This window comes from Sarcophilus harrisii, chromosome 1 (assembly GCF_902635505.1).
Source record: "Sarcophilus harrisii chromosome 1, mSarHar1.11, whole genome shotgun sequence".
NCBI lineage: Eukaryota > Metazoa > Chordata > Mammalia > Dasyuromorphia > Dasyuridae > Sarcophilus > Sarcophilus harrisii.
This window is the reverse complement of record NC_045426.1, coordinates 695,465,051-695,490,939: the sequence shown is the minus strand read 5'-3', so window position 1 is coordinate 695,490,939 and position 25,889 is coordinate 695,465,051. Positions and strand designations below refer to the sequence as shown.

At 37.6% G+C, this 25,889-nt stretch overlaps 1 protein-coding gene across 4 annotated transcripts in view; it reads left to right on the top strand.

Moving 5' to 3' along the window:
- The window catches only part of KSR2 (kinase suppressor of ras 2), a 559,738-nt gene that overhangs the window by 416,799 nt on the left and 117,050 nt on the right, over window positions 1-25,889 (top strand). For 2 of the 4 annotated variants that reach the window (XM_031948681.1, XM_031948682.1), the window contains exons 9-12: window positions 987-1,111; window positions 12,940-13,108; window positions 20,883-20,924; window positions 22,216-22,288. In XM_031948681.1, the coding sequence (XP_031804541.1) occupies window positions 987-1,111; window positions 12,940-13,108; window positions 20,883-20,924; window positions 22,216-22,288 (409 nt within the window). Of the gene's footprint in view, window positions 1-986; window positions 1,112-5,321; window positions 5,400-12,939; window positions 13,109-20,882; window positions 20,925-22,215; window positions 22,289-25,889 lie in introns of all 4 variants that reach the window. The other 2 variants (XM_031948680.1, XM_031948679.1) reach the window with 2 other exon arrangements.

Sequence of the window (25,889 nt, the reverse complement as noted above, 5' to 3'; positions counted from 1 at the left end):
TGGGTAAGGAACGTGCACATAATTTTTTTAAAATTTTATTTTATTTAATAGCCTTTTATTTACAGGATATATGTATGGGTAACTTTACAGCATTAACAATTGCCAAAACTCTTGTTTCAATTTTTCACCTCTTACCCCCCCACACCCCCTCCCCCAGATGGCAGGATGACCAGTAGATGTTAAATATATTAAAATATAAATTAGATACACAATAAGTATACATGACCAAAACGTTATTTTGCTGTACAAAAAGAATCAGACTCTGAAATATTGTACAATTAGCTTGTGAAGGAAATCAAAAATGCAGGTGGGCATAAATATGGGGACTAGGAATTCAATGTAATGGTTTTTAGTCATCTCCCAGAGTTCTTTTTCTGGGCATAGCTGGTTCAGTTCATTACTGCTCCATTGGAAATGATTTGGTTGATTTCATTGCTGAGGATGGCCGGGTCCATCAGAACTGGTCATCATATAGTATTGTTGTTGAAGTATATAATGATCTCCTGGTCCTGCTCATTTCACTCAGCATCAGTTCGTGTAAGTCTCTCCAGGCCTTTCTGAAATCATCCTATTGGTCATTTCTTACAGAACAGTAATATTCCATAATATTCATATACCACAATTTATTCAGCCATCCTCCAACTAATGGGCATCCACTCAGTTTCCAGTTTCTAGCCACTACAAAGAGGGCTGCCACAAACATTTGGAATGTGCACATAAATTAATAAATTCAAAATAACAGATAAGTAAGGTTAAAAATATATAATAAGTAAGGTCCACACAGTGGCTATACAAAGTAGTTTCTGAGTAAGATCAAGGGAATGGAGCAAAAAAGGCTTCCTGGAGGTGGTGGCCCCAGTTATATGTTTTGTTGGAAGGCAAGGGACAAGGACATTTGGGAAAAGGATCTGAGTTTTCTTTTGGTTGGTTTTGTATGCTGAGAAGCCATATTAAAACTCTCAAATCATTGCTTTTTCCCCCTACGGATCCAGCAAGGTTAGTCCGGACAGAGTCTGTGCCCTGTGACATCAACAACCCCCTGCGGAAGCCTCCCCGGTACTCTGACCTGCACATCAGTCAGACTCTCCCTAAAACCAACAAAATCAACAAGGTGAGACTACTACAAGAAGGTGGTGTCCTATCATTGATGATTACATTGAGGCTATCCCCATCCCCTGTTAGATAGAGGTTGGGATCACACCCTGGTAACAGGAGAGGGTGAGAACCGGGGATGAAGAGAGAGAGAGAGAGAGAGAGAGAGAGAGAGAGAGAGAGAGAGAGAGAGAGGAGGAAAGAGAGAGAGATGCATTTGCTTCCAGATATTGTCATTCACACCTGGCTTGTGCTGTCCTTTATTCATAGTGTTGTTGTTTTAATGGAAGGGGAGGGAAAGACAGGTCAAAAGATCATTAAATTTATTATTTTTATTTTAATAGCTTTTTATTTTTCTAAATACATGCAATAAAATAGTTTTCAACATTCACCTTTGCAGAACCTTGTGTTCCAAATTTTTCTCCCTCCTCTTCACCCTCCCCTGGACAGCAAGCAATCCAATATAGGTTAAACATGTAAAATTCTTCTAAACATATTTCCATATTCATCATGCTGCACAAGAAAAATCAGATCAGAAGAAAAAAACACAACAAAGGAAAAAACAAACAGATGAAAAGCAAGAACAAAAGGGGAAAATACTGTGCTTGTAAGATCAGTGAATTTAGAACTGCCCTGGATCCTACAGATCATAGTGCAGAGAATCTTAATCTAGGGTCCAGGAACTTGTTTTAAAAATGGTTATGAACTAAAAATATTAAATATTTTATTTATTGTTATATCATTATCAAGATAATATTAAAATATATACACACATGTACATACACAGAGAAGTTAGGTGGTACAGTGGATAGAATACTCATCCATAAGTTAGGAAGAACTGAATTTAAATCCAATCTCAAGACACTTATTAACTGTGTGTCCCTGGGCAAGTTGCTGATCTCAGTTTCCTCATTTATAAAATTGAGGTAATAATAGTACCTACTTCCCAGAATTCTTGTAAGGATCAAATGAGATAATAATAAACACCTAGCGTAGTGCCTGGCACATAGTAGACTCTATTAAATATTTTACACACATTAACACACACCACATGCACACACACTATTTCACTATAATTCATTTTATTTGATGTCCTTTGTGTTTTATTTTATATATCTAAAAACATTATTTTGAGAAGGGGTGCTATAGGATCTCTAATATACACAATCCCTGATCCTATCTTACCTTTATATAAATGAGGAATCTCCTGTCTCACAGAGCAAGGCAATAATTTGCAAGGTAACAAGGAAAAAGCAAAATTTGAACTCAGCTCATCCAGCTCCAAAACTAATGTCCTTTCTAGTGCACTATATTAGAGAAATCAATCTAGTTCAATGACCTCAGTTTACAGAAGGGAATCTGAGACCCAAAGAAGGGAATTGACTTATTCAGCAGCACACAGATGGAAAGTAGCAGAGTTAGGATTTGAACTCAGGTCTTCTGCCTCCAAATTTAGTGTATTTTCTGTTATACTTCTCTCTTATTCTATGGAAAAATAACCTGGACAGAGAGATGCTTAGAATTGAGCACATGATCTGCCATCCCCATTAATTCAGTCTCTTATGCTTCTTACTATTGTAATATCGATTCCTCCCTCAAAGAGACGCAAAGACTGATATGCAGACTCTTCACTTAATTTGGCTTCCTCCCGTTCCATTTATCTGTAATCTAGATGAGAGGTTGAACCTTGGCTACTTCAAAGATATTTGATAATACAACCTTGTAAATAGTTACTCGCCCAGAACAATTTATTGTGTATTTTATAGCATCATAACAATAGCTCACATAAACTCTATGGTTTACAAAGCACTTTACACATATCATTGCATTTGATCTCATTTGATTTAGCGTTAAAGAAGAATTTAGAGGTCATTGAATCAACCTCACATTTTGAAGATGAGAAGAAAGAGAAGCAGATGTTAAATGATTTGCCAAAGGTTACACAGCTAGTACATGTCATTGGAAAGATTTTAAATGTGTTTTTTTCTTCTGACTCCAATTTCAGTGCCAAAGAGAGATAATTTCATTTATTTGAATTCAATACCATTTCTGTGAGCCTGGGAGCTCAGAAAAGATTTTTGCTGAAAATCCTTAGTGCTTGAAAATGACTGGTTAATTTGGTTTAAAGGCAGATCTTTATTTTTTAAGTGTATGCAGAATAGAATCACCTACCCAATACCGGATATATGTAAGGTATTGATTTTTAAGTCTTAAGGTTGTCTCAAAGTTGTTGGACGTGGGAATATAACTTTAGATCTGACAAGGAGATTGTTTCAGCAGGATTTTCCTTGATACTCTCTCCTCTTTAGGTTTTTTTGAAGGCATGTGCCTAAGTACATGACATAATGGTGATGACGGTGATGATGATGAAAGTGGTAGTAGTGATAATAGATATGAAAATGGTGGGGGGGGATGATGATGGCAATGATAGTAGTGATGATGAAGGTAATGATGGTGATGATAATGATGATAAATATAAAGATGGTGGTGGGAGTGATGATGATGGCAATGATAAAGATGATGGCAGCAATGATAATGGTGATGATGAAGGTAGTGATGATGGTGATGATGGTACTGATGAAGGTGATAGTAGATATGAAGATGGTGGTGGGGTGATGATGGTGACAATGATAATAGTGATGATGAAGGTAATAATGGTGATGATAATGGTGTTAGTAAAGGTGACGATGGTGATGATAGATATGAAAATGGTGGTGGGGGTGAGGATGATGGCAATGATAATGGTGATCATGATGATGATGGTAATGACGACAACTGTAGTGGCGATAGTGAATGTGATGATGGTACTGATGTAGGTGATAGTGATAAAGATATGAAGGTGGTGATGGGGATGATGGTGGCAATGATAATGGTGATGATGATGGTGGTGATGATGACAATAGTAATTGTGATAGTGAATGTGATGATGGTAGTAGTGGTAGTAGATATGAAGATGGTGGTGGGGTGATGATGATGGCAATGATAACGATGACAGTAGTGATGATGATGATGATGATGATGGAATTGGTGGTGAGATAGATACAATCATGATAGATATTTGTTGGCAGTGGCTGATTCTTTGTTACTAGCTTTGCAGAGCATAGAACTTAGGAGCTTCCATGCCTTGCTTTTCCCCTGTTGCTCTACAAATTACCTTTTTGCCTTTTGCTTGGAAAGGAAGGCAGCATAATAGGCTCTCCTCTTCCTTCCTCCTGCACTTTGAATATTTTATGTTATACTCTTCCTGATGGTTTGGAGCTACCTGGCAGGTTTTCCAAGCATCCTCATGTGTTTCTGTATATTTATATGAGATGCATACTAACATAGTAATAACTTAATAGACCAGGAGGCTCAGGTCCTATCTTGCCTCCAGTGCTTACTATATATATGTTTATATGTATATGAAAGACCTGAAGCAATTAATTCTTATAGCTTTAATGTTCTCATTTTTAAAATGGGAATAACAATATTATAACTGTCTACCTTAAAAAACTCTTGGGAAGAGAGTATTTTGCAAATCTTGAAACACTTTAAGTTATTGTTACTTAGTTTTTTTTCCCTGCTGTTTAGAGAAAGGTAATATTTGCCAAAGTATATTTTCCCAAAGAACACCAGTTCTTTGAAGATGGCCTCTAGCTCCCCATTCAATTTCGAATTTTCTAATTTTAGAATTTAATTTTCTAAATTTTAATTAATTTAGAAATTAATTTTTCTACTTTTCTTAAGCAGCAGAATTCTTATTTTTGTTAGGGGATGACTTGACAGAGTAGGAGGCTCAGGTCCTAATCCTGCCTCCAGTGCTTACTATATGTAAAACCTGGGGCAATTAATTCCTTAAAGCCTTAATGTCCTCACCTTTAAAATGGGAATAACAGTATTATAACTCTACCTTAAAAAACTCTTGGAAAGAGAATATTTTGCAAATCTTGAAACACTTTAAGTTACTGTTAGTAGTTTTTTTCCTGCTGTTTAGAGAAAGGTAATATTTGCCAAAGTATATTTTTCCAAAGAACATCAATTCTTTGAAGATGACTCCTAGCTTCCCATTCAATTTCTAATTTTCTAATTTTAGAATTTAATTTTTAAAATTTTAATTAATTTAGAAATTAATTTTTCTAATTTTCTTAAGCAGCAGAATTCTTATTTTTGTCAGGGGATATGGAGGGTGGTCATCTTTTTTCTGTTTTCCAACAAAATTGAACTTAATTTTCTAAATTGGGCCTTGGCAGCCTTTTACCTCCTGCCCCTCTGGATCTCCAAGTTGTCAGGGTGGGTTTCTGCCTCTGAACAACCCTGAGATTTTACAGGTAGGTTTGGCATTTGCTCTTTTATTGCTGCAAAAAGAATATGAGATACAAAGGATGCACAAACATTTTAATACTTCCTGACCTATCATAGGACTATTTCGATGTGAACTCCATCTAAATAGATGATAAAAACGAGATGAATACTAATCACCTTCACAATTATAACACCAAGTGACCATTATATTTGATTTAAATGTTTTCAAAGCCCTTTAAAATCCATTATCTCATCTGGGTCTCCCGATAGCCCCACGAAGTACTGTTGTCCTTATTTTATCAGCTGGGAAACATAGACCTCAAGAAATAAAAAGCAGTTTCCCAGGTCACACAGCTAGTAAATGTCAGAGTAAAAATTTGAATCCAAATCTTCCAGTCTCCAAGTCCCGACACTTAATCTTCCAGTCTCCAAGTCCCGACACTTAATCCACCAAGATCTTGACCTTGAGAGTATCAAAGTCAAGGGACCTTTATTTCTCTGACTTTGCAGACAGGAGTGATCAGTATTTCAATGTCAGGTGGACATTAACAGGGGCAGAGGGTAAAATAACCATGGCATCATTCTGCTTGTCTGCAAAGAAGAGAATTTGATAAAGGAAATAAATTACCCTCTATTTAAATTGTAGCCTTGATGTGAAGGTGGATGGGATATGTCCAAAGGATTGCTGTCCTCCTCCACCCCCTCTCCCTTCCTCCTTCTGCGTCTTTTCTCTCCCAGTCTCTCAGCTCAAATTCTCTTTGTCAGACTGTGATGTAGCATCCATGACTCCAGAGCCAATTTGGTTAGAATATCTTTTAAAATTGCTCTTTCGGTCCTACCCGCCCACCCTCATCTGTCTGGGGCAGGGAGGAAGGGTGTGTATCTGCACTCACTCAAAGATCAACCTCCTGCTGCTTCATGTTCCACATCTTTGACTATGTCTTGGATATTCCAGGAGACATTGTGCATTTCATATGCTGGTGGATCCATTCACTAACAACACCATCTGCCCCAAAATGAAGATCTGGGATAGCAGATGGAATACTGACCACCTGTGTGCACCATCTAGTGCCTCCCCTTTCAAACTACTTCCAATTTATCCTGTCTAGATCTTGTGTACTTTGCTGGTTGTGTTTTGCAACCCCCGTTGGACTGGGAGCTCCTTGAGGTCAGGGACCGTTTTTGCCTTTCTTTGTATCTCTTGTGTTTAGCCTAGTGCCTAACCCTTGGTAAAATTTAATTAATGCTGGTTGCCTTGCCTTGCCTTGCCTTGCCTTGCCTTGCCTTGATTTGCTTCTACTTGCCTTGCCTTGCCTTGTCTTGCCTTGCTTCCACTTGACTTGCTTTGACTTGCCAAATGGTTAAATGGGTGATAGAGAATTCCAAGTTTCATTTCAGGTATTGAGGTCAGATCACTATGACTGTAATCTTGAGTTTTCACTTCCAGCTTGGGGTGTGTGTATGGGAGGGAGGGAAGGGAAGCACTGGCTCAGGTGTCAAAAGACCTGGGTTCAAGTCACAGCACCATCACTAATTACTTCTATTAAAAACAATTATTATGTATCTCACTCACTCTTTCAACAATGTATTTTCTTCTCCAGTCTAAATCTCTCCAGTTCCTTGGACTAATTTTGTTGTGTTCAATATCTTGGACCATACAAGTCATTCTGTCCCTTGGATGTGTAATTATATTCTATTCTATCAAAGCCTTATGGTACGGTGTAAAGAGCAACAGATTTACAGTGAGAAGAACTTAGATTTGACCCTTACTTTTTATATGACTTTAAGAAAATCACTTCCTGTCTTTGAAATCTCAGTTTTTTCATCTGGAAGTCAGGGAGTTGAACAAGATGACTTCTGAGGTTTATCTTTGCTTTAAAACTGTCATACAATCCTAACAATAACCCCAGGAGATTGGTAGGACAGGCGTTTGTAGAGATACTTTCAATATGGGGAAACTGAGGCTGAGAAAGATCACCTCAACAAAGTACTTTCTCTTGTATCTCCTGTATATAATACAACACATAGTAGGTATTCAATTAGTCCACAAACCTTTATTGAACTCTTATCATGTGTCAGGAACTGAGAGTACAGAGACAAAAGTGAAATGGTTTCTGTACTCATGGAGCTTATACTCTTTGGTGGGAGCCTGTTCACATAGAGAGGTGTATAAATAAGCTGAATTGATCTATTTTGTCCAAGATCATATATAGATAGCAAATGGTAGAACAGAGATTTAAGCCCAGAGTTCTTGCTCCAGTTCCATGACTTTTTCCATTGACGTGTGAGATTCCTACTCTCTGTCTGAAGCAATTAGATTTTCCCCATCCCATAATTCCAGATTGTGCCCTTAAAACAGGGTGGCTAAGTAGCATAGTGGAGAGAGTTATGGACTTGGAATAAGGAAGACTTTAATGCAAATTCTGCTTCAGATACTAGCTAAGTAACACTGTGGAATTGACTCATCCTCTCTGTGATTGTTTCTTCACCTATAAAATGAGAGGCTTAGACTCAATGATCTCTAAAGTTCTTTCTGCTACTAAATCTATGGTCTTACATTGTCCCCTTGTCATAAGGGGAACCAGGCAAGAATATATGGAGGAATCCTATTGTCACCATTGAAAAAAATTCACGTAAACCCAACTTCACCACTGGACTCCGATGCAGCAATGCATTTCCCAGGAATGGAGACTGTAGGAAGCCATCTTTGGGTTGGAAAGATAGCTCAGGGTACATCCTTTACCACTGACTATAATCCAACCAAGGAGTCTCTCTCCAAGGTAGTAGTGAACATGTAGAATTAATGAGGCAAAGATTGAGAATGGAAAAGTCTGCCTTAAATGTGTATCTTTGTAGCAGTCACTCTGTGGCAGCTAGGTGGCGCCATAATGGATAGAGCACTGGGTCTGGAGTCAGGAAGACCTGAATACCTAGTCTCAGACACTGACCTACCTGTGTGACCCTGGACAAGTCATTTAACCCTATTTGCCTCAGTTTTCTTATCTGTAAAATGAGCTGGAGAAGGGTTACAAAGAAGTGGCCGCTACCTAAAGATCACTAAAGTATATACTGTGTCGATGAATGTGATAGACCTTGGGGATTCAGTTCTCTCCCAAAGAACTTCTTATGATATTATAATTCAGTGCAGTGAGACAGATAGAGGGCTGACCTGAAACGTACAAAGTCCTGGGTAAAAGTCCCCCCTGACATATCCTGACTATGATCCTGGATGAGCAAGTTTCTGAACCTCAATGTCCAAAAAAAAAGCTGCTGATGGATATTGGGGGAGGCATTTTCTTATCAGGAATCCCCTGTATCAATGATTTCATAAGACTGTCTCTCCAACCAAATCAGAACCAAACAAAAACCCAGAAGTAACAAGCTGCCTTCTGTCACCTCATGGCTTCTCTGAAACTTTCTATCATTTTCTATATGGAAGTTTAAAGAGATGCTATGTGGAATTATATTCTGTGATTCAAGCACCAAGTTCTTATTAACTAATAAACACTGATAAATGATTGATTAATTAATAATACTCAATTAATAAACAATGATAGCAGTTAACATTTATATAACACTTCAATGTTGGTAAAGTATTTTATTTTTTCTTTTAAAAATTATTTCCTTTTTAATCTGTGGAACAAAACATGCTTTTTCATAACAGTATAATGAAAAAATGATTTCCCATGAAACTTCAGATCTACTATGTAAAATTTGCTAATTCTTTAAAATATACAACAAATTCTTTTTTTCCCTTTCCTTTCCTACCTCCCACTCCCACTTTAGAGAAGGACACCATTAGACACAAATACTTTGTAAAGAGTATTTCCTTTTATCTTCACAATACTGTTGGGAAGTAAGTGCTATTATTACCCCATCTTTAAAATGAGAAAAGTGAGACGGGTGAAGTGACTAACTCAGGATCGTGCAGCAATAAGTATTTGAGGCTGAATTTGACTCCAGTCCAATACTCTATTCAATGTGCCACCATATTGCAGAGGCAGGCTTTGAATCTGTGATAGGGACTTAATAAGAATGGAAAGTATCTGAAAGTAGAATAAGCTTCTTTGGAAGCAGTGAATTACCACCCTATCCTCTTCACTAAAAATCATAGCAGCTTAGGATCATTAATTCTGGGCTGGAATGGACTTTAGTAACCATCGAGTTGAAATCTTTCATTTTACAGATGAGGAAACTGAGGTTCAGAGAATAAAGTGGCCTATCCAAGGTCACACAGCTAGTAAGTATCTGAGACAGGATTTGAACTCTTTGTACTTCTCCATAAGCACAGGTTGCTTAACTTTTTTGGGGGGAGGGGACATCACAGATTTTCAGATTTGAAAGGACATTAGAGGTCAAGACCCATCCATATATGAAAAATAATCCCCTCTTCAACCAATTTAACAAGCAGTCATCCAGTCTCTGCTTAAAGACTTCAAATGGGATAGAACACTTTATCTAAGGTAAATAATTTGCATAGTGAGTAGGAAGTTAGTCTTGAAGACAGAAAGATCTGAGTTCAAATCTGGATACAGAAACTTACTAGCTGTGTGAGCTTGGGCAAGTCATTTAACTGGCTCCTGTCTCAATTTCCTCAGCTGTAAAATGGGGATCATAATAGCACCAACCTCCAGGGATTGTGAGAATAAAAGGAGACAATATTTGTAAAGCACTCTGTAAATGTTAAATAAATGCTAGTTACTATTACTGAGATTATGATTATGATTTTTCTCAGAACACCCACCTTACTTTTGGACTACTCTCATTGTTAAGATGATTTTACTTTCATGGAGTCAAAAATCTGCCTCTGCCACGTCCACCCACGAGTATTCATTCTGCTCTGGGGCCAACTAGAACAAATCTTATCACTCCCTGCCATGACAGCTTTTCCAATACTGGGAGACAATTCTCATGTTCCTCTAAGTCTTTTCTACCCCAGGCTAAATAGGCCCGGTTCCTTCCATTGATCATTACATGGCACCTCACAAGACCCCAAGGGTCTTCCCCTCTCTGATTGATTTTTTTGACAAGTAAAAGAAGTCATCCTTTGCCTCAACTCTTACCTAGCCTTAATCACTGAATGGGTGTTCCCTCCATCAGACTGAGATCTGTTAAAGACCTTAACTTCAAAAAGCCAAGATCTACTGAAACAAGGGTTATCCCCAGTCATCCCGATCTACCACTGGACCCAGATGGCTCTGGAGGGGAAAATGAGGCAGGTGCACAGCCTTCCCTCACTTCAACCTAATTCACTTGCATGTCATGGCTTCACCTCCCTGATATCATGGTTCTCTTTGAGAATGAGACAAACAACAATATATCACGTCATAGAAAGGATTCTTCTTCAGGCACAATTGGACCAGACAGCCCCAAAGGAGCCTCCTAGATCTGAGATCCTGTGATTCCATGATCTTCTAAACAGGCATTAGTGTCAAAAGTCATTTTGAGTCAGTCACTAAATTATGAAAATGAATTTCATATGGCCCCCAGACCTCTATTTATATAACAAACTAACTGCATCCATCTCCATCTCCACATGTCATTGATATATGATCCCTTAGACTCATATGTGCGTTACCATGGAAATATTCATCTGGTAAATTTGGACAGACTGAGAAACCAAGCTACCTGATCATATCAGAAGCACTCAGGGAAGGTCTCCTTCACCTGACAAATGGCTTTGGATGAGACAAAGCCTGTCCTTTTCTGAAATAGTAGACTTAATTCATTTTGCTTAGCTCTCCCCTAGCTCACCCAGAGATCTAGCTTCATCTCAATTTAATTCATTTTGCTTAGCTCTCCCCTACCTCACACAGAGATCTAGGTTCATCTCAACTTAATTCATTTTCCTTAACACTCCCCTACTTCACCCAGAGATCCAGTTTCATTTCAACCATGTAAAACATTGAAGGTTGATGTAAATCTTGAGGGAATCCACTCTTTCACATACTAGAAGATTGGAACAAACACCCTAACTTCAAATAAGAAAATACTTTCAAGCACCTACTATGTAAAGGCTCTTTGGTAGGAATGGGGCTATAAGTGTGAAATCAAAATTTCCCTGCTCACAAAGAGTTTACCAGCACCACCACCAACTCTGTTTTATGGTTAAGGAAACTGAGACCCAGGGGTTTAATTAAGTTGCCTGAATTTATACACAGAGTATCAGAGATTACATTCTAAGCCAATGAATGCTCCCTCTGCTTCACCTGAGTGTCAGAGATCAGGTTCTAAGCCAATGTAAGTTCTTTCTGCTTTACCAAGTTATCCTCTAGTGACTGCCATTTGCTAGATGACCACCCTTCTCCAGGATCAGAAAGCTAGATGGGGATTTACTTGATGGAAAATACTTTTTCTTCTTTCTGCTGGACAGATCAATGAAAAGAAAAATGGAAGGAGTGTGGGAAAAGCTATAGGGGCAGTGAGTTAGGAGTCAGAAAGATTTGAGTTCAAATTTCACTGTGGAAACTTACTAGGTGCTTTACTCTTTTGGATTCCATTTCCTCCCTAACAAAGTGGTCCATCTTAAAAGTCCATACCTGCTTCTAATGAATTAATAATAATTTTAAAAAACCCTACAGCCTTCTTTTCAATAATAAAGTGATTCAGGCCAATTCCAATAGACTTGTGATGGAGAGAGCCATCTGCATCCAGAAAAAGAATTATGGGAACTGAATATGGATTAAAACATACTATTTTCACCTTTTTGTTGTTGTTTACTTCTTGTTTTTTTAAATTTCTCATTTTTTCCCTTTTTGATATGATTTTTCTAGTGCAGCATGTTAAATGTGGAAATTTGTTTAGAAGAATTGCATATGTTTAAGCTATAACTTGCTATCCAGGGAAATGGAGTGAGGGAAAGGGAGAGAGAGAAATTTGGAACATAAAGTTTTGCAAGGGTGAATGTCGACAACAATATTTGTATCGATTTGGGAGGGAAAAGCTATTATTTTTAAAAATTTAAAAAACACACGAAAAACAGCCTCATCTATATTGGGCATTGTAATAATAGCGCTTACTTCTAAGGGTTGCTGAGAGGATAAAATGATATAGTGTTTGTTTTAATTTAATTTTTACTTATTTATGTTATTTTATTTTCATTCATAATTCCAAATTCTCTCCTTCCCTCCATCCTTTCCCCACTCATTAAGAAAGTAAAAAACACAATAATACTCATGGTATATGTAATGAGTACTCATTACATACATCATGCAAGATATTCCTGTATTAGCCATGCCTTAATATTTGTAAAGTGTTTTTCAAGACTTAAAGTGCTATATAAATAGTAATTGTTATTATCTCCATTAATTGTTGTTGCTATCGTGCCTCAAACATTTTCTAACCGTGACCCTGAGTTGTCACTTCCCATATCTATAAAATGAGGAATGGTTGGGTGCTTTCTCTGAAATATTGAGTGAGGTGGATGAAAGAGCTCTCAGGGCTATCCATGGTATAGAAGCACAGGTAAGAGGTCAAGATGCACCAGTGTTGCCACTGAGCTCTCACTGGCTTGTTTTTGCCTTTTTTATCCGTCCGTCTCCCATTCTTTCCTTTTTCTTTCTGCAGGACCACATTCCGGTACCTTACCAACCTGACTCTAGCAGCAACCCCTCCTCTACAACATCCTCCACGCCTTCCTCGCCAGCCCCGCCTCTCCCGCCCAGTGCCACTCCTCCTTCTCCACTACATCCTTCCCCACAATGCACCAGACAGCAAAAGAATTTCAACTTGCCAGGTAATCTTTTTCTGGACAGACTTGCCATATATGGGTGAAGGTCAAGTTGGACAATTATGATGTTCATACTGGAGGGGATTTGGGAGAATCCAGGGACCAACAGATCAAAAACTATGACTCTTTGGCTTGTAAATTGCAGAGAATTTGACAAACTGCACTGGGAGGAAAGGGTTCTTAAAAAGAATTAAGTCTTAAGGCTGGATTATATATATGTGTGTGTGTGTGTGTGTGTATACATACACACATATATTATATTATATTATATATATTATTATACATATATATTATATTATATATATGTATAGATAGACAGGCAGATATATGGACAAGAAGTGATATGACAGTAAGGATGGAATCATGGCCTTCCAATAAAGAACTGGTTTCAAATAGTGTGTCTGAAACACAGAGCTATGAGACCTTGAAGGAACACTCAATTTTTTGTCCCTCCTCTCTAAGGCTCTTTAAGACTCCAAATTGCATAGAAGATACCGCTCTGCCTTGGGATAGAAAGTTTTCTCTTCTGGGACATCCTTACACTGATGAAATCATAGCTTTAGTCCCTTGCCATCTATCCAGATACAAGGTGTCCTAAAAGCCTTTGTGCATTTCCAAGCTGTAACAGCATAGGATTCACTAAGACTTTAGAAGTTGTATTTCATCACACACATACATCCACATCTACAGAGTATACATTGTAACGGCTCTTCAAATTGTGAATTCATCTTAATATATATAAATCCCAAAGCATGTTTGCTACCTCTTAGCTAAGATTGGTTCATCTCTGACAGCCTGCTGGTGCCCATAATGTGACTCACTAGACTGAATCATCTCAGTTTCTTCCACTGAGTTAATTAGACAAATTGCCTGGCATTTACACAGATCAAATCCTCCTGCTCTTGTCTCCAAGGTAGCCCATTCCAGCTTCTCCTGAGTGGGGGGTAAGGGTAACAACTCACACACACATACAATATTTCATGGCAACATCAGCCAAACTTGTGGCAATTTTTCAGTGACACTACACTGGTTACCCTTCTGAGATCCAGCAGTAAGTCTTTCTTTTTAAGTTATTTGGGTGAGACTTCATGTTCAGCAGCTAGAGTATTTGGACCCCAGTTTTGGGTACCATGCAAGCTTTGAGGCTCCCTTTCATTATTTTAAATATTATTATATTAATATCTTTGGGGGGGAAGGAAGAAAAAAGAAGAAACGATAGTTACTTTGTTATGTATTTAAAAGGAATAGCAAGTTGTATATAATAGATTTGCAGTTTCATGTGTAATCATACCTCCCCCTCCCATTTTTTATGGAAATTCTTGTTTTATTTCTTAAGTTCAAAATAAAATAAAAAAGAAATCCAATGATAGCAATAAAATAGAAGTGAAAATCAATTGTTATTTTTCACATTACCAAAAAAAACCCTTGAGTATTTACATCACCTGCATTTTAGGATATAGCCCTTTCTGCTTCTCTACACAGTGAACCATTCTTTATAATAAAGAATGAAAAAAGGTGTGGGGAGAAAAACAATTCAATATAACAAAGCAGCACATTAATTGTGTTTGGCATTACAGGCATTATTCTACATTCATGGTGCTCTGCTTCTACAAAGATAGAAAGGGAAGCAGATTTCATTCTTAGTTCGTCACCTATCAGTAGTTTTAGAACATGGCTTATCATCTTGGGGTCGAGGGAGCAAGAGGGTGATAATTATTGATGGATGGCAGCTGTGTTAATGCAAAGTCTTGCCTATACATCTGTCAGTTCTCCAGGGATTCCCAGCCTTAATAAATCAAGACCAATATATTGCATCATCCTTTATTTTGACTCAGACAATTTCTTCTCTTAAAGGGTGGTCCAGTGGTAGCTCTCCTGCCTCCATGCCTTTTCTTACACAAGCCTTAATAATCTGGAAATAGCAGATTGTTTTTGTGGCTTAAAATAGAAAGAAATAGACTCTTCTCTTTATGATTGTACTCTTAAAAGATCCCTTGCAGTTAATTGATCACAAGATTCTCCTCCAATCCTAGTCCTCTAATTTGGATTCTATAAAAGAGAGGCAGATATAGACTGGTATCTTTTATTGTTATGGGATCTGTGATCCCATATGAATGAGCACTGCTACCCATGGACTCACATAAAGAGTTGGCATTTGTCCCAGGCAGAAAGTCACTGTTTTGGATTTTAGGAATCCCTGTGCCATCCTAGAAGTTTTGGATACTTGACCAAAGAACTCAAAGAATCATAAATGGAGAACTGGAAGGAACCTTAGAAGTCAATCGTTCTAATCCTCTCATTTTATAAAATGAGCAAACTGAAGTTTAGAAAGGATAAATCATTTGTCCAACGTTGTACGACGCAGAAAGTATTAGAGGTGAGATTTGAATCCAGGTCCTCTTTTCCAAATCCAATCCCTTTCCCACTGCCTATACCAATTGTGTAGCAAAGTTAAAAATAGAACTAGGGACCACTAAATTCTACATGGGGATCCCTGCAAAGCCACATATTGACTTAGGAAACATATTACACTATTTATATCCTATTAGATTTTTATTTATTTCCCAATTACATTTTAATCTGTTCATACAGCACTCAGCACTGTTGCCCATGCAGACCTGGCTACGTGTCTGATAATTCTGGCCTTTGACATATCTCTGTTTCTTGTTCAATTTTGCTTAGAATATGGCCAAGTCGACACATTGAGATGCTTTATGCTTATGAAATGTGTGCTGTCTAACTATAGGAAAAGTCATCTCTCCACATGTTGCCCCAAATAAAACATGTATGGATTATGTAGTTGAAACAATAGAGTAACGGATTTGGAATCAGGAAGACCTGACTTCAAATCCGATCTCAAAAAATTACTGGCCATGTGACCCTGCAGGAGTCACTTAAACTCCAATTTTCTCATCTGTAAAATGGGGACAATAAAAATCCTATCTCTCAGGGGTTTGTGAGCAACAAATGGGCTAACATTTGTCAGGACATTTTGCAAACCTTGAAACACTATGTATGTGCTTGCCATTATTGTTGTTATTATTTGTATTATTATTGCTACCACCACCACCAGCACCACCACCACCATCATCATCATCATCATTCCATTCCACCACTAAGTTTTAGGAATGACATTAATAAACTGAAGAGCCTTCAGAAGAGAACAACCACACAGGTTAAAGCCTTCCTAAGGATGCTGTGTAAGAATTGATTGAAGGAATCAGAAATGGTGTAATGGTATATGATAACTATCTTCAAGTACCCAAGTCTTCACTAGAAAAGGGCTGAGACTTGTGCTCAAATTTGTTTGCCCTTACAAATCAGAACTAGCAGCAATAGGTAGACATTGTAGAGAGATATTTTTGAACTCAGTGTATTCACATGATAACTTGATTATGTATTTTAAAAAAATAGCAAATTGTATATAATAGATTTTTAGTTTCATATTATTATTATATATTATTATGCACACTTATAACTATTATTATAATACTATCATGTAGAAATTCTTGTTTTATTCCATAAATTAAAAATTAAATAAATGTTTATTTTTAAAAATCTCAATGTAAGGAAACATTCTCTAACAATTCGAGTTTCTGAAAAATAAAATAGACTTCCTTGTCAGGTAGTGAGTTTGCCCTTGTTGGAAGTTTTCAAAAAAGTACAGACCACTCATTAAGGACACTTTGGAAGGGATTCAAGGTTTATATGTTGTATTCAGGGGATCTTAATCTGGCATCCATAAATTGGGGGGGGGGTTGTTTGTATTATGATAACTCCATTTCAACCTAATTGCTTTCCTTTGTAATCCTATACATTTCAGTTTGTACATTTAAAAACATTATTCTGAGAAGGGGGCCATAGGCTTCACCTGTCTTTCAAAGGGGTACGTGATGCCCTCTTCACTGCCCACCAAAAGGCTAAGAATCCCTAGATGAAGTCCCATCTATTTTGAGATGCTTCAAATCAATCTAAGGAGAATAGGAGCTTCTATCCCCTGAGACTTAATGGTTTCTATCTCAGTCGTCCAGAATTCATTATCTTCTGTAGTCTGGAGGGTCAAGGTAGAGAGAGTTATTTCTGTAGTGGATGAAGGGCATTTTGTGGGCATCCTACAAAGTTACATCTGTCTACTCTCAGACTCACCTGTTGGTAGTGCCAACTCAGAGCAGAGATTTCAAAACTCTAGGTGACCTGTTCACTGCCTTTCAAAGGCTCTACAACCAGCTAGTGTCTCCCCCTTGCCCTCTTTGTACTTGGAGGGGCAACGGAAGAAAGAGCCCTTGCCCATAGCTTCTTGTCAACTATGCTTCTTCCTTCCCTTTCATTAACAACATCGCTACATGATATGTGTAGCTTGGATTATCTGAAGAAGCAGCAGTAACAGATTTTAAGTGACAGTTGAAAGGTGGAGTTGGCTCAGCATATCAACAAAGCACTTCAAATATCAGAATCTTGGGGTTTAGGGACAAAGACTGATCTACTGGGATCTCAGAGATCATTCAGCCCTTTAATTTAAAAGAAAAGGCCATCTTTAAAGTAGAGGTTCTTAACTTTTTAAAGTTAAGAAGCCTCTTACTTCAGGCTGCAAGAGGGATGTCTAGAGGCCCACCTCCCTATCCCTAGAGACTTGGAGATATATTCCAGGGAGTCAGTCAATGAACAATCATTAAGAATCTATGTGCCAGGCTCTCAGGTAAGTGCTAGGAATACAAAGAAAGGCAAAACACATTTTTTTTTGCCCTTGAGGAACTCACAATCCAATGGGAAAGAGAACCTGCATACACAAATGCTATATACAATGTAAAGAAGTGCTCAGATTAAAATGAAAAAAGATTGGGCAAGCCTTCTTGTAGATGGTCAGATTTTATCTGGGACTTGAAGGAAACCAAGAAAACCAGGAAACAGAAATGAGAAGGGATGCTATTCTGGATATGGGGGATAACCCCTGGCTTTTTCTCTGTAAATACCCAGAAATGGGAGATTGAGGCATTTGTTCAAAGAATTGCAAGGAGACCAGCATTTCTGAATTTGAAGAGTAAATGGTGAAGTATCGGGGAGGAAGTATAGGAATACAGGAAAGGTCAGGGAGGGGCTAGATATGAAAGACTTCTAATATTGGAACATTTTTAAAGGACTCTTAATATTAGAACATTTTTTTCAAATCTATAGGTGATAGGGAGCCAGTGAAGTTTATTGAGTAGGAGATGGGATGTGATTACTTTGGCATGTGAGTGAAGCATTTGCAGGAAGATGAAGTAGCAAGATATTTCAGTAGTCTTGCCATGAGGAGATGAGGGTTTGCACGAGGATGATGGGAAGATTAGTGGAGATAAAGGTCTATATTTAATTGATGTTACAAAATGGAAATCATTAGATCTTGGCAACAGATTGGTAATCGGAAGAGGGGCTGATAGAGAGTGAAGAGTTAATGACATCTTGATTGGAAACCTGGTTGACTGGATGATAGTGCTTTTGATAATAAGGTAGTTTGGAAGTGACAGAGGTTTTAGGAGAAAGATGAGTTAAGTTTTGGACACGCTGAGTTTAAGAGTATATAAAACATCAAATTTAAGATGTCCAATAAGCAGTTAGAAACGTGAGAATGGAGAGAGATTAGTGTTAGCTAATTCAATTTGAGAATTGTCAGCAAGGAGATGGCAATTGAATCCATAGAAATTGATGAGTCCACCAAGCAAATATATGGAAAAGGGAAGAGCATCCAGGATAGAGTCCTGCAGGACATTCATGCTTATTGGGTATGATCTGCATAAAACTCCAGCAAAGGAGTCCAAGAAGAAATAGAAGGATAAGTAGGGGAAGAAGCAGGAAAGAAGGGTGTGTCAGAAACCTAGAAGGAACAGAATATCAAGGAGGAGAGAATGCTTGACAGTGTCAAAGGCTACAAAGAGCTCAAGAATAATGAGGATTGAGAAAATGGAGTTCATAAACCTGAATAGAATAAAAGTCTTTATTTTCACTAGTCTGTATCTTAGGAGTCCTTAAATTTCAGATCCATGGACACACATAACACACACACACCCACATACCCACCACACACACACAGTCTCTCTGTCTCTCTCTTTCTCTATTTCCATTTATATCTGTATATATAGCTTATCTCTATTTTAATAGAATCAGTTTCATTATAATCTTATGTATTTTAATATACATAAATTGTATTATATAAAAAAGCATTTTATAATTCATTTTAAAACATTATTCTCAGAAGGAGTCTGTAGACTGCTAAGTGGATTCACATAGAGGGATCCTGATAAATTGTCAACAACCATCTCTTTGGGAGAAAAAAATTTAGTTTCATTTTCATGATTAATATTTTCTTAAGTCTAGGCAATCAACAAAACAGTATCAAATCTTGATTTTAGCAGTTTTGCTGACTTCAGGAGTTAAAAGTGATCGCACTGAAAATCAACCAGTTCAAGTTGGCTCCAGCACACCTCTGGATTCATAGCACATCCATACAGTTTAAAAACCCATCTGCTAATTGAAATTTTGTGTTTCCTTCAATCATTTAAAATATGATTTTAAGAAGCTACCCAAACGCTTTGGCAGATTGCCCAAGAGGTCCAAGACACCAAAAGGGTCCTATTCTGAGTCCCTTTCCATTACTACATCTGTGATCCTATGAAAATATGGCAAATTCTGTTTTGCTTCAGGCTGCTTTCAAGAGGGTTGTGGGCCACATGTGGCCTCTAGGTCATGTGTTTAACACCTCTACGCTAACTCATTAGATTTGGGATCGGTTGAATGAATAGACCCAAAGAGCATATTATTGATTTAATGTTAACTTGGAAATTGATCTCCAGTGCAATTTGGAAGAATCCTGAGCCATTAAAAATTGGTAGTAACAATTGGAATAAAAAACATAGATGGATGCTTATTAAATATACAGGTGATAGAAAGTCGGGAAAGATAGCTAACACTAGATAACAGGGAAAGGAATTAATTAGCAGGTTGAAACCTTGGGCTGAATTGGATAGGGTGGAATTTGCTGCAGACTAACAACAAATAATTAAACTTGCCTTCAAAAAAAACAACTTCACCAACTTCAACCAATTAATTGTCAGTTAAAAAATGGAGAAAGTACGACTAGTTAGTGGTTCATCTGAAAAAAGATCCGGTGGTCTTTAGTGGCTTGTTATTTCACTGTAAATCAACAGAACAACATGACAGCCTAGAAATCTAAGGGCAATATGACTTTGAGAAGTATAAGATGAATGTGAACCACATTAAAAGAGATTTGGTATCCAGTGAGATAATAGTTTAGCTTTAGTCTTCTATACTCAAACCACTTCTGGATGATTGTGTTTATTTCTGGATGGCCAATTTTGGGAGGGATCTTATTAAGCTGGAGAGTATGAGGGAGTAGTTAAGTAGGATAGTTCTGAGTCATAAGTTATCGATCAATTGGCGACAGCTATCATAGTACTATATAAATGCACTACATAGCTATTGCTATTTTCATCATCATCATCTTTTTCTTCTTCACCATCATCATCATCATCTTCTTCTGGTTTACAGATAAGAAAATTAAGGCTCAGAGAATGATTTGCCTAGGATTCCACACTTAATAATCCTTAGAGGTGTTATTTAAACCCATGTCTTTTGTACTCCACTTCTAGAACTACCCCCACCCACATATGTAGTAATTTGCTTACATGTATGGATTTTTATCCGATCTTAATTCATTCAGAAAATATTTTTGAGTCACTGGGTTCTAGAACAATGCTCACTTTGGTTTCTTATTTTCTTTTCCCAGCTTCCCATTATTACAAGTACAAACAACAGTTCATTTTCCCAGGTAAGTTTTGCAGCTATTACTAGCTACATTTAACCCATTTGGACTCTATTCTGGAGGGAGAATTTGGGTAATATCTTGGAAGGAGTTTGGGTACTATTTTTTATCGTGGAAGTAGGATTAACATTGGCAAACATGGGTAATCATTTAAAGCTTTTGATCAAGAGAATGCAATGATAGAAGTCATATTTTACAAAGATTAAGCTAGCACTGGTGGTCACAATAGTTGGGTAGGAGAAGAGTTACTGAACCAGGGAAGAGTGGCTGGGGAAGCTATTTAAGAAGCTGTTGGAATAAACATGACATGTTGTTAATTTTTCCCCCTTTTCTCTTCCCTCTCTTTCACACATTCACACTTGTATAGATGCACTACTTTTCATCAAAAGAAGGGTCTATGTCACTGCTCATTCGCTCTCGTCTCCTTTGGCGTACAGAATTAGGCTGAGTGGTTCCCGTGAAATGGGCTTCAGTTTGTTCATAGTCAGTTATATGGAAATCCTTCTGAGGCCCCATTACCTTTTAAACATGTTCAATCAATCAATCATCATTATTAAACATCTGGAGTCAGGAAGCCATACGTTCAAATTGGGCTTCAGATACTAACTGTGTGACCCCAGAGCAAGTCATCTAACTTCCGTTGTCTTAGTTTGCTTTGCTATAAAATGGGGGTAAAGACAATACCTACTTCCTAGAATTGTTGAGGTGATCAAATGAGATAATATTTGTAAAACACTTGACATAGTGCCTACCACATAGGAGGCACTCTATAAATCTTAGCAATTGCCATCTTGAGGTAGATAGATCATGCAGTGGATAGAGCATTAGTTTTGGAATCAGGAAGACTCATTTTCCTGAGTTCAAATCTGACCTCGGACACTTACTAGTTGTGTGACCCTGAATAAGTCACTTAACCCTGTCTGTCTCAATTTCCTCATCTGGAAAATGATCTGAAGAAGCAAATGGCAAAACATGGCAATGTCTTTGCCAAGAAGATCCCAAATGGGGTCACAAAAAGGAGAACGTGACTGAAATGATTAAACAACAGCAAATTATTATCTTATTACTTTGTGCTAAGAGAACCAATAAAAATGGGGAGTAGTCAGAAAACATTTATTAAGAATCTGCTATGTGCCAGACCTTGTGCTAAGAGCTGAGAATACAAAAAAAGGCAAAAAAGCAGACCTTGCTCTCAAGAATTAACAGTCTGATGAGGGAATTATATGATGACTCTTGGTTGCCTCCTCTCTCTGGGAAGTGTGCCTTTTGTCTTTATTCTTGGATCTTTTGTTTTCAGATGTGGTTCCAGTGCCTGAGACACCCAATCGAGCACCCCAAGTCATCCTCCATCCAGTGAACTCAAACCCAATGTAAGTAGAGTTCTCTTTTCTGTCTGGTGATCACAAAGTCATCCATTCTTCTTAGCCTAGCCTTTCCAGCTTTCTGCCCAGGGCTCCCCCACTTTGGAGGCGAGGAAGAAGGAGTCAGTCCTCACTGGTCAGACAACAACCAGCTCTCTCTTGATGATGTAAATGCTGATCTGGGCATATTAAGTCAAAACACTCATCTGGACTTGGAGGGATGGTGGGGAGAGAAGGTCAATGCAATAAAAATCCTTTGTTCTCTTTCTTGGAACAAGCCTGTCCTAAAATTGAGAATGGCAACTCTCGGGGGCATGATCAGAGATCTGATAGAAAGATATGTTTATATATATAAACATATCTTTCTATTAGAAAGATATTTATTTATATATTTATAAAGATATATTTATATATATATTATATAAAGAGATATTTATATATATATATACATATATTTATATTTGTATTATATGGAAAGATATAATTTTAGGGGAGGCAGCATATCATAGGGCAGAGTGCTGATGTGGAAGACCAGAGATTCATTCCTAGCTCAGTTTATTACTTCCTGTTTGACTTGGGACAAGTCTCTCAACCTTTGAAGTTTTCATTTCCTGTAAAATGAAGGACTGGACTAAATGGTCCCTGAAGCTTTCTAGTTTGATGGACCAAAGGACTCTTAAATTACCTTATTTATCTAAACCAGAGGTGTGTGGTCTAGACACATCTGGAGACCCCTGAGATACTCTCAGAAGATTCATGAGGGCAAAACTCTTTTAATAATAATACCAAGGTGTTTTAATTTCAAATACAGTAACTATGAGGTATGACTCACATAAACAAAAGCTCTTTGGGTCAAGTCCTCAATAAATTTTGAGAATTATGAAGGGATCCTGAGACCAGTAAGTTTAAGAATTGTTGTTCTAGGGCAAGATTATTTACCCAGGGCCAAGAACTCGTATGTGTGGTTTGACATTTTGATAGTTGTATTTCAATAGAATTGGTTTTCTTTTAATTCTATGTATTTTATGCATTTTAAAACATGATTCTGAGAAGGAGTCCGTAGTTTTCACTAGATTGTCCAAGGGGTCCAAAACACAAAAAAGGCTCAAGAAATCCTTCTAGAGGACTAGCTCTAGGGCAGTCTAAAACATAAGGGAGAACAGGTCAGTTTCCCTTATGTCCTCTAATACAAATGGCTTTGCTGGCAAAATTTTGTTGCCATGAAAATCAAAGAAAAGATAGAAAAAGAGGCATAATTGAGGGATTGTAATGGTAATTAATTCAGCAAAACTAACCAGCACATTGAACAATATATATAAACAGTCTTCATCTTTAGATCTCCACTTAGTAAAGATAGGGAGAGAGAGATGGCTGATTTTTTCCACTTTCATTTTTTATTCTTTGTTGGTGATCCTTGGTGGAGGAAAGTGAAGAGTAATATAGGGAGAGAAAGATGACTTTAAAAATAAAAGGTAGCTGAGGTTTTTCTTAAAATTTGGTTTTGTTTCAAGAAAATCAAGGATAGCCTTGAAGAAGACAGAGCCTTGGGAAGCCTGAGTGATGGGTAGTTGGAAGTAGGGAGAGACAAATGAACTCATTGTGTCAATAGGTACTAGCATTTAGTTTTGTTTTGTATGGTTAATTTTTGCATCAACCATCAGAGAAATCTTGCTCATTAGCTGCTCTCCCTAACCCAGATGCCAATAGCACTGGGGAGTCTCCCCAAAGCTCCTGACCGGGAGTAATTGGCCTTTTCACCAGTCATGCACTACATACATCCTCTATAGGTAACACCCTTGGGTGACGGATGAGCAGTTCTAAACATTCATTATTCACTCCCTTTCCAGTCATCTTTATACTTGTATACAGGCCAGTAATTAATGAACAATGAAGAAATGTCTTTGCCTTAGTGCAGACATGATCCTGGAAGCTCTAACTTGCTACCTTGGGGAAGTAGGAATAGGATAGATTGCACAGGAAGCCAAAAAGTCGTAGAATGAGAATGTGGAGACCTGTGTTCAAAGCCTACCTCAAATGCCTAATCACTACACTTCCCAGAGACCCAGTTTCATTAGCTGCCTAATGAGGAAAACTTGAAAGGCTACCTTCTATAAAAGGAATTAGCTCTGGTTCTGCTTGGCCCCAGAGGGCAGAATCAGAAATCATCTATGGATAGAATTTGCAGAGACAGATTTGGGTTTGAAATCAGGGAAGACTTCCTGACAAAGAAAATTGCCCCAAAGAGGAATGAGAAAGTTCTTCCCCCACCTCTTCTCAGAGGTTGAAAGCAAAGACAGTGGTAGATGGGATTCTTGGACAACTCTCAAAGGAGTAGGAGAGATGGGGGGGAGGTGAGATGACTTCTGAGGGTCCTTATACTAGTGACTCTTTGATTCCACATATGTCCTATACTTCTTTGGCAGTCTGCTGAAGACTATAGATCACTAATGAGAAAAATTTTAAACGAAATATATATATATATATATATGTGTGTGTGTGTGTGTGTGTGTGTGTGTATGTGTATACATATATATCAAAGCTCCTCAAACTATGGGACATGACCCCATATGGGGGAGTTTATAACTAAATATGATAATTATGAAATTATGATTTATTATCAGTAAATGTTTGATTTTATTTCTGTTTTATACACCTATATACCTGAATTGTGTAAAACTTTCTTTGGTGAAAAAAAGTTTAACAAGCCTTGATACATACATATATATATATATATATATATAATACTATATATAATATGCATTTATACATATAAATATATATATATATATGCGCACAAGTTCATGGATCCCATGTTTTTTTTTTACATTTTTTTTTATTATAGTAACTTTTTATTGACAGAATCCATGCCAGGGTAATTTTTTTACAACATTATCCCTTGCACTCACTTCTGTTCCGATTTTTCCCTCCCACCCTCCACCCCCTCCCCTAGATGGCAAGCAGTCCTATATATGTTGAATATGTCCTAGTATATCCTAGATACAATGTATGTGTGCAGATCCAAACATTTTTCTTGTTGCACAGGGAGAATTGGATTCAGAAGGTAGAAATAACGCGGGAAGAAAAACAAAAATGCAAACAGTTTACATTCATTTCTCAGTGTTTTTTCTTTGGGTGTAGCTGCTTCTGTCCATCATTGATCAATTGAAACTGAATTAGGTCTCTTTGTCAAAGAAATCCACTTCCATCAGATTACATCTTCATCCAGTATCGTTGTTGACGTATATAATGATCTCTTGGTTCTGTTCATTTCACTTAGCATCAGTTCATGTAATTCTCTCCAAGCTCATGGATCCCATGTTAAAAACACTTTTGCTCTAAGATGAAGAGAAGATGTTCACCTGCATTGGTGAAGGATTTTTTTCCTCTGCCAGGAGAAACTGCTGAAATTGTAGGTCATGTCCAAACAAATAGCAGAGAAATCCCCAAACTTTGTGTTTACTTAGCTCTATATGTGTTGTATGTGTGTGTTTGTGGTTGCCACCCCCAATAGAATATAAGTGTGGCAGATAATAGCTAATCATTAAAAGTTTGTTGAACTGAGTTGAATTGAATGACTTTCTACTAATAAGTCAGTATCTAAATAGAAGGA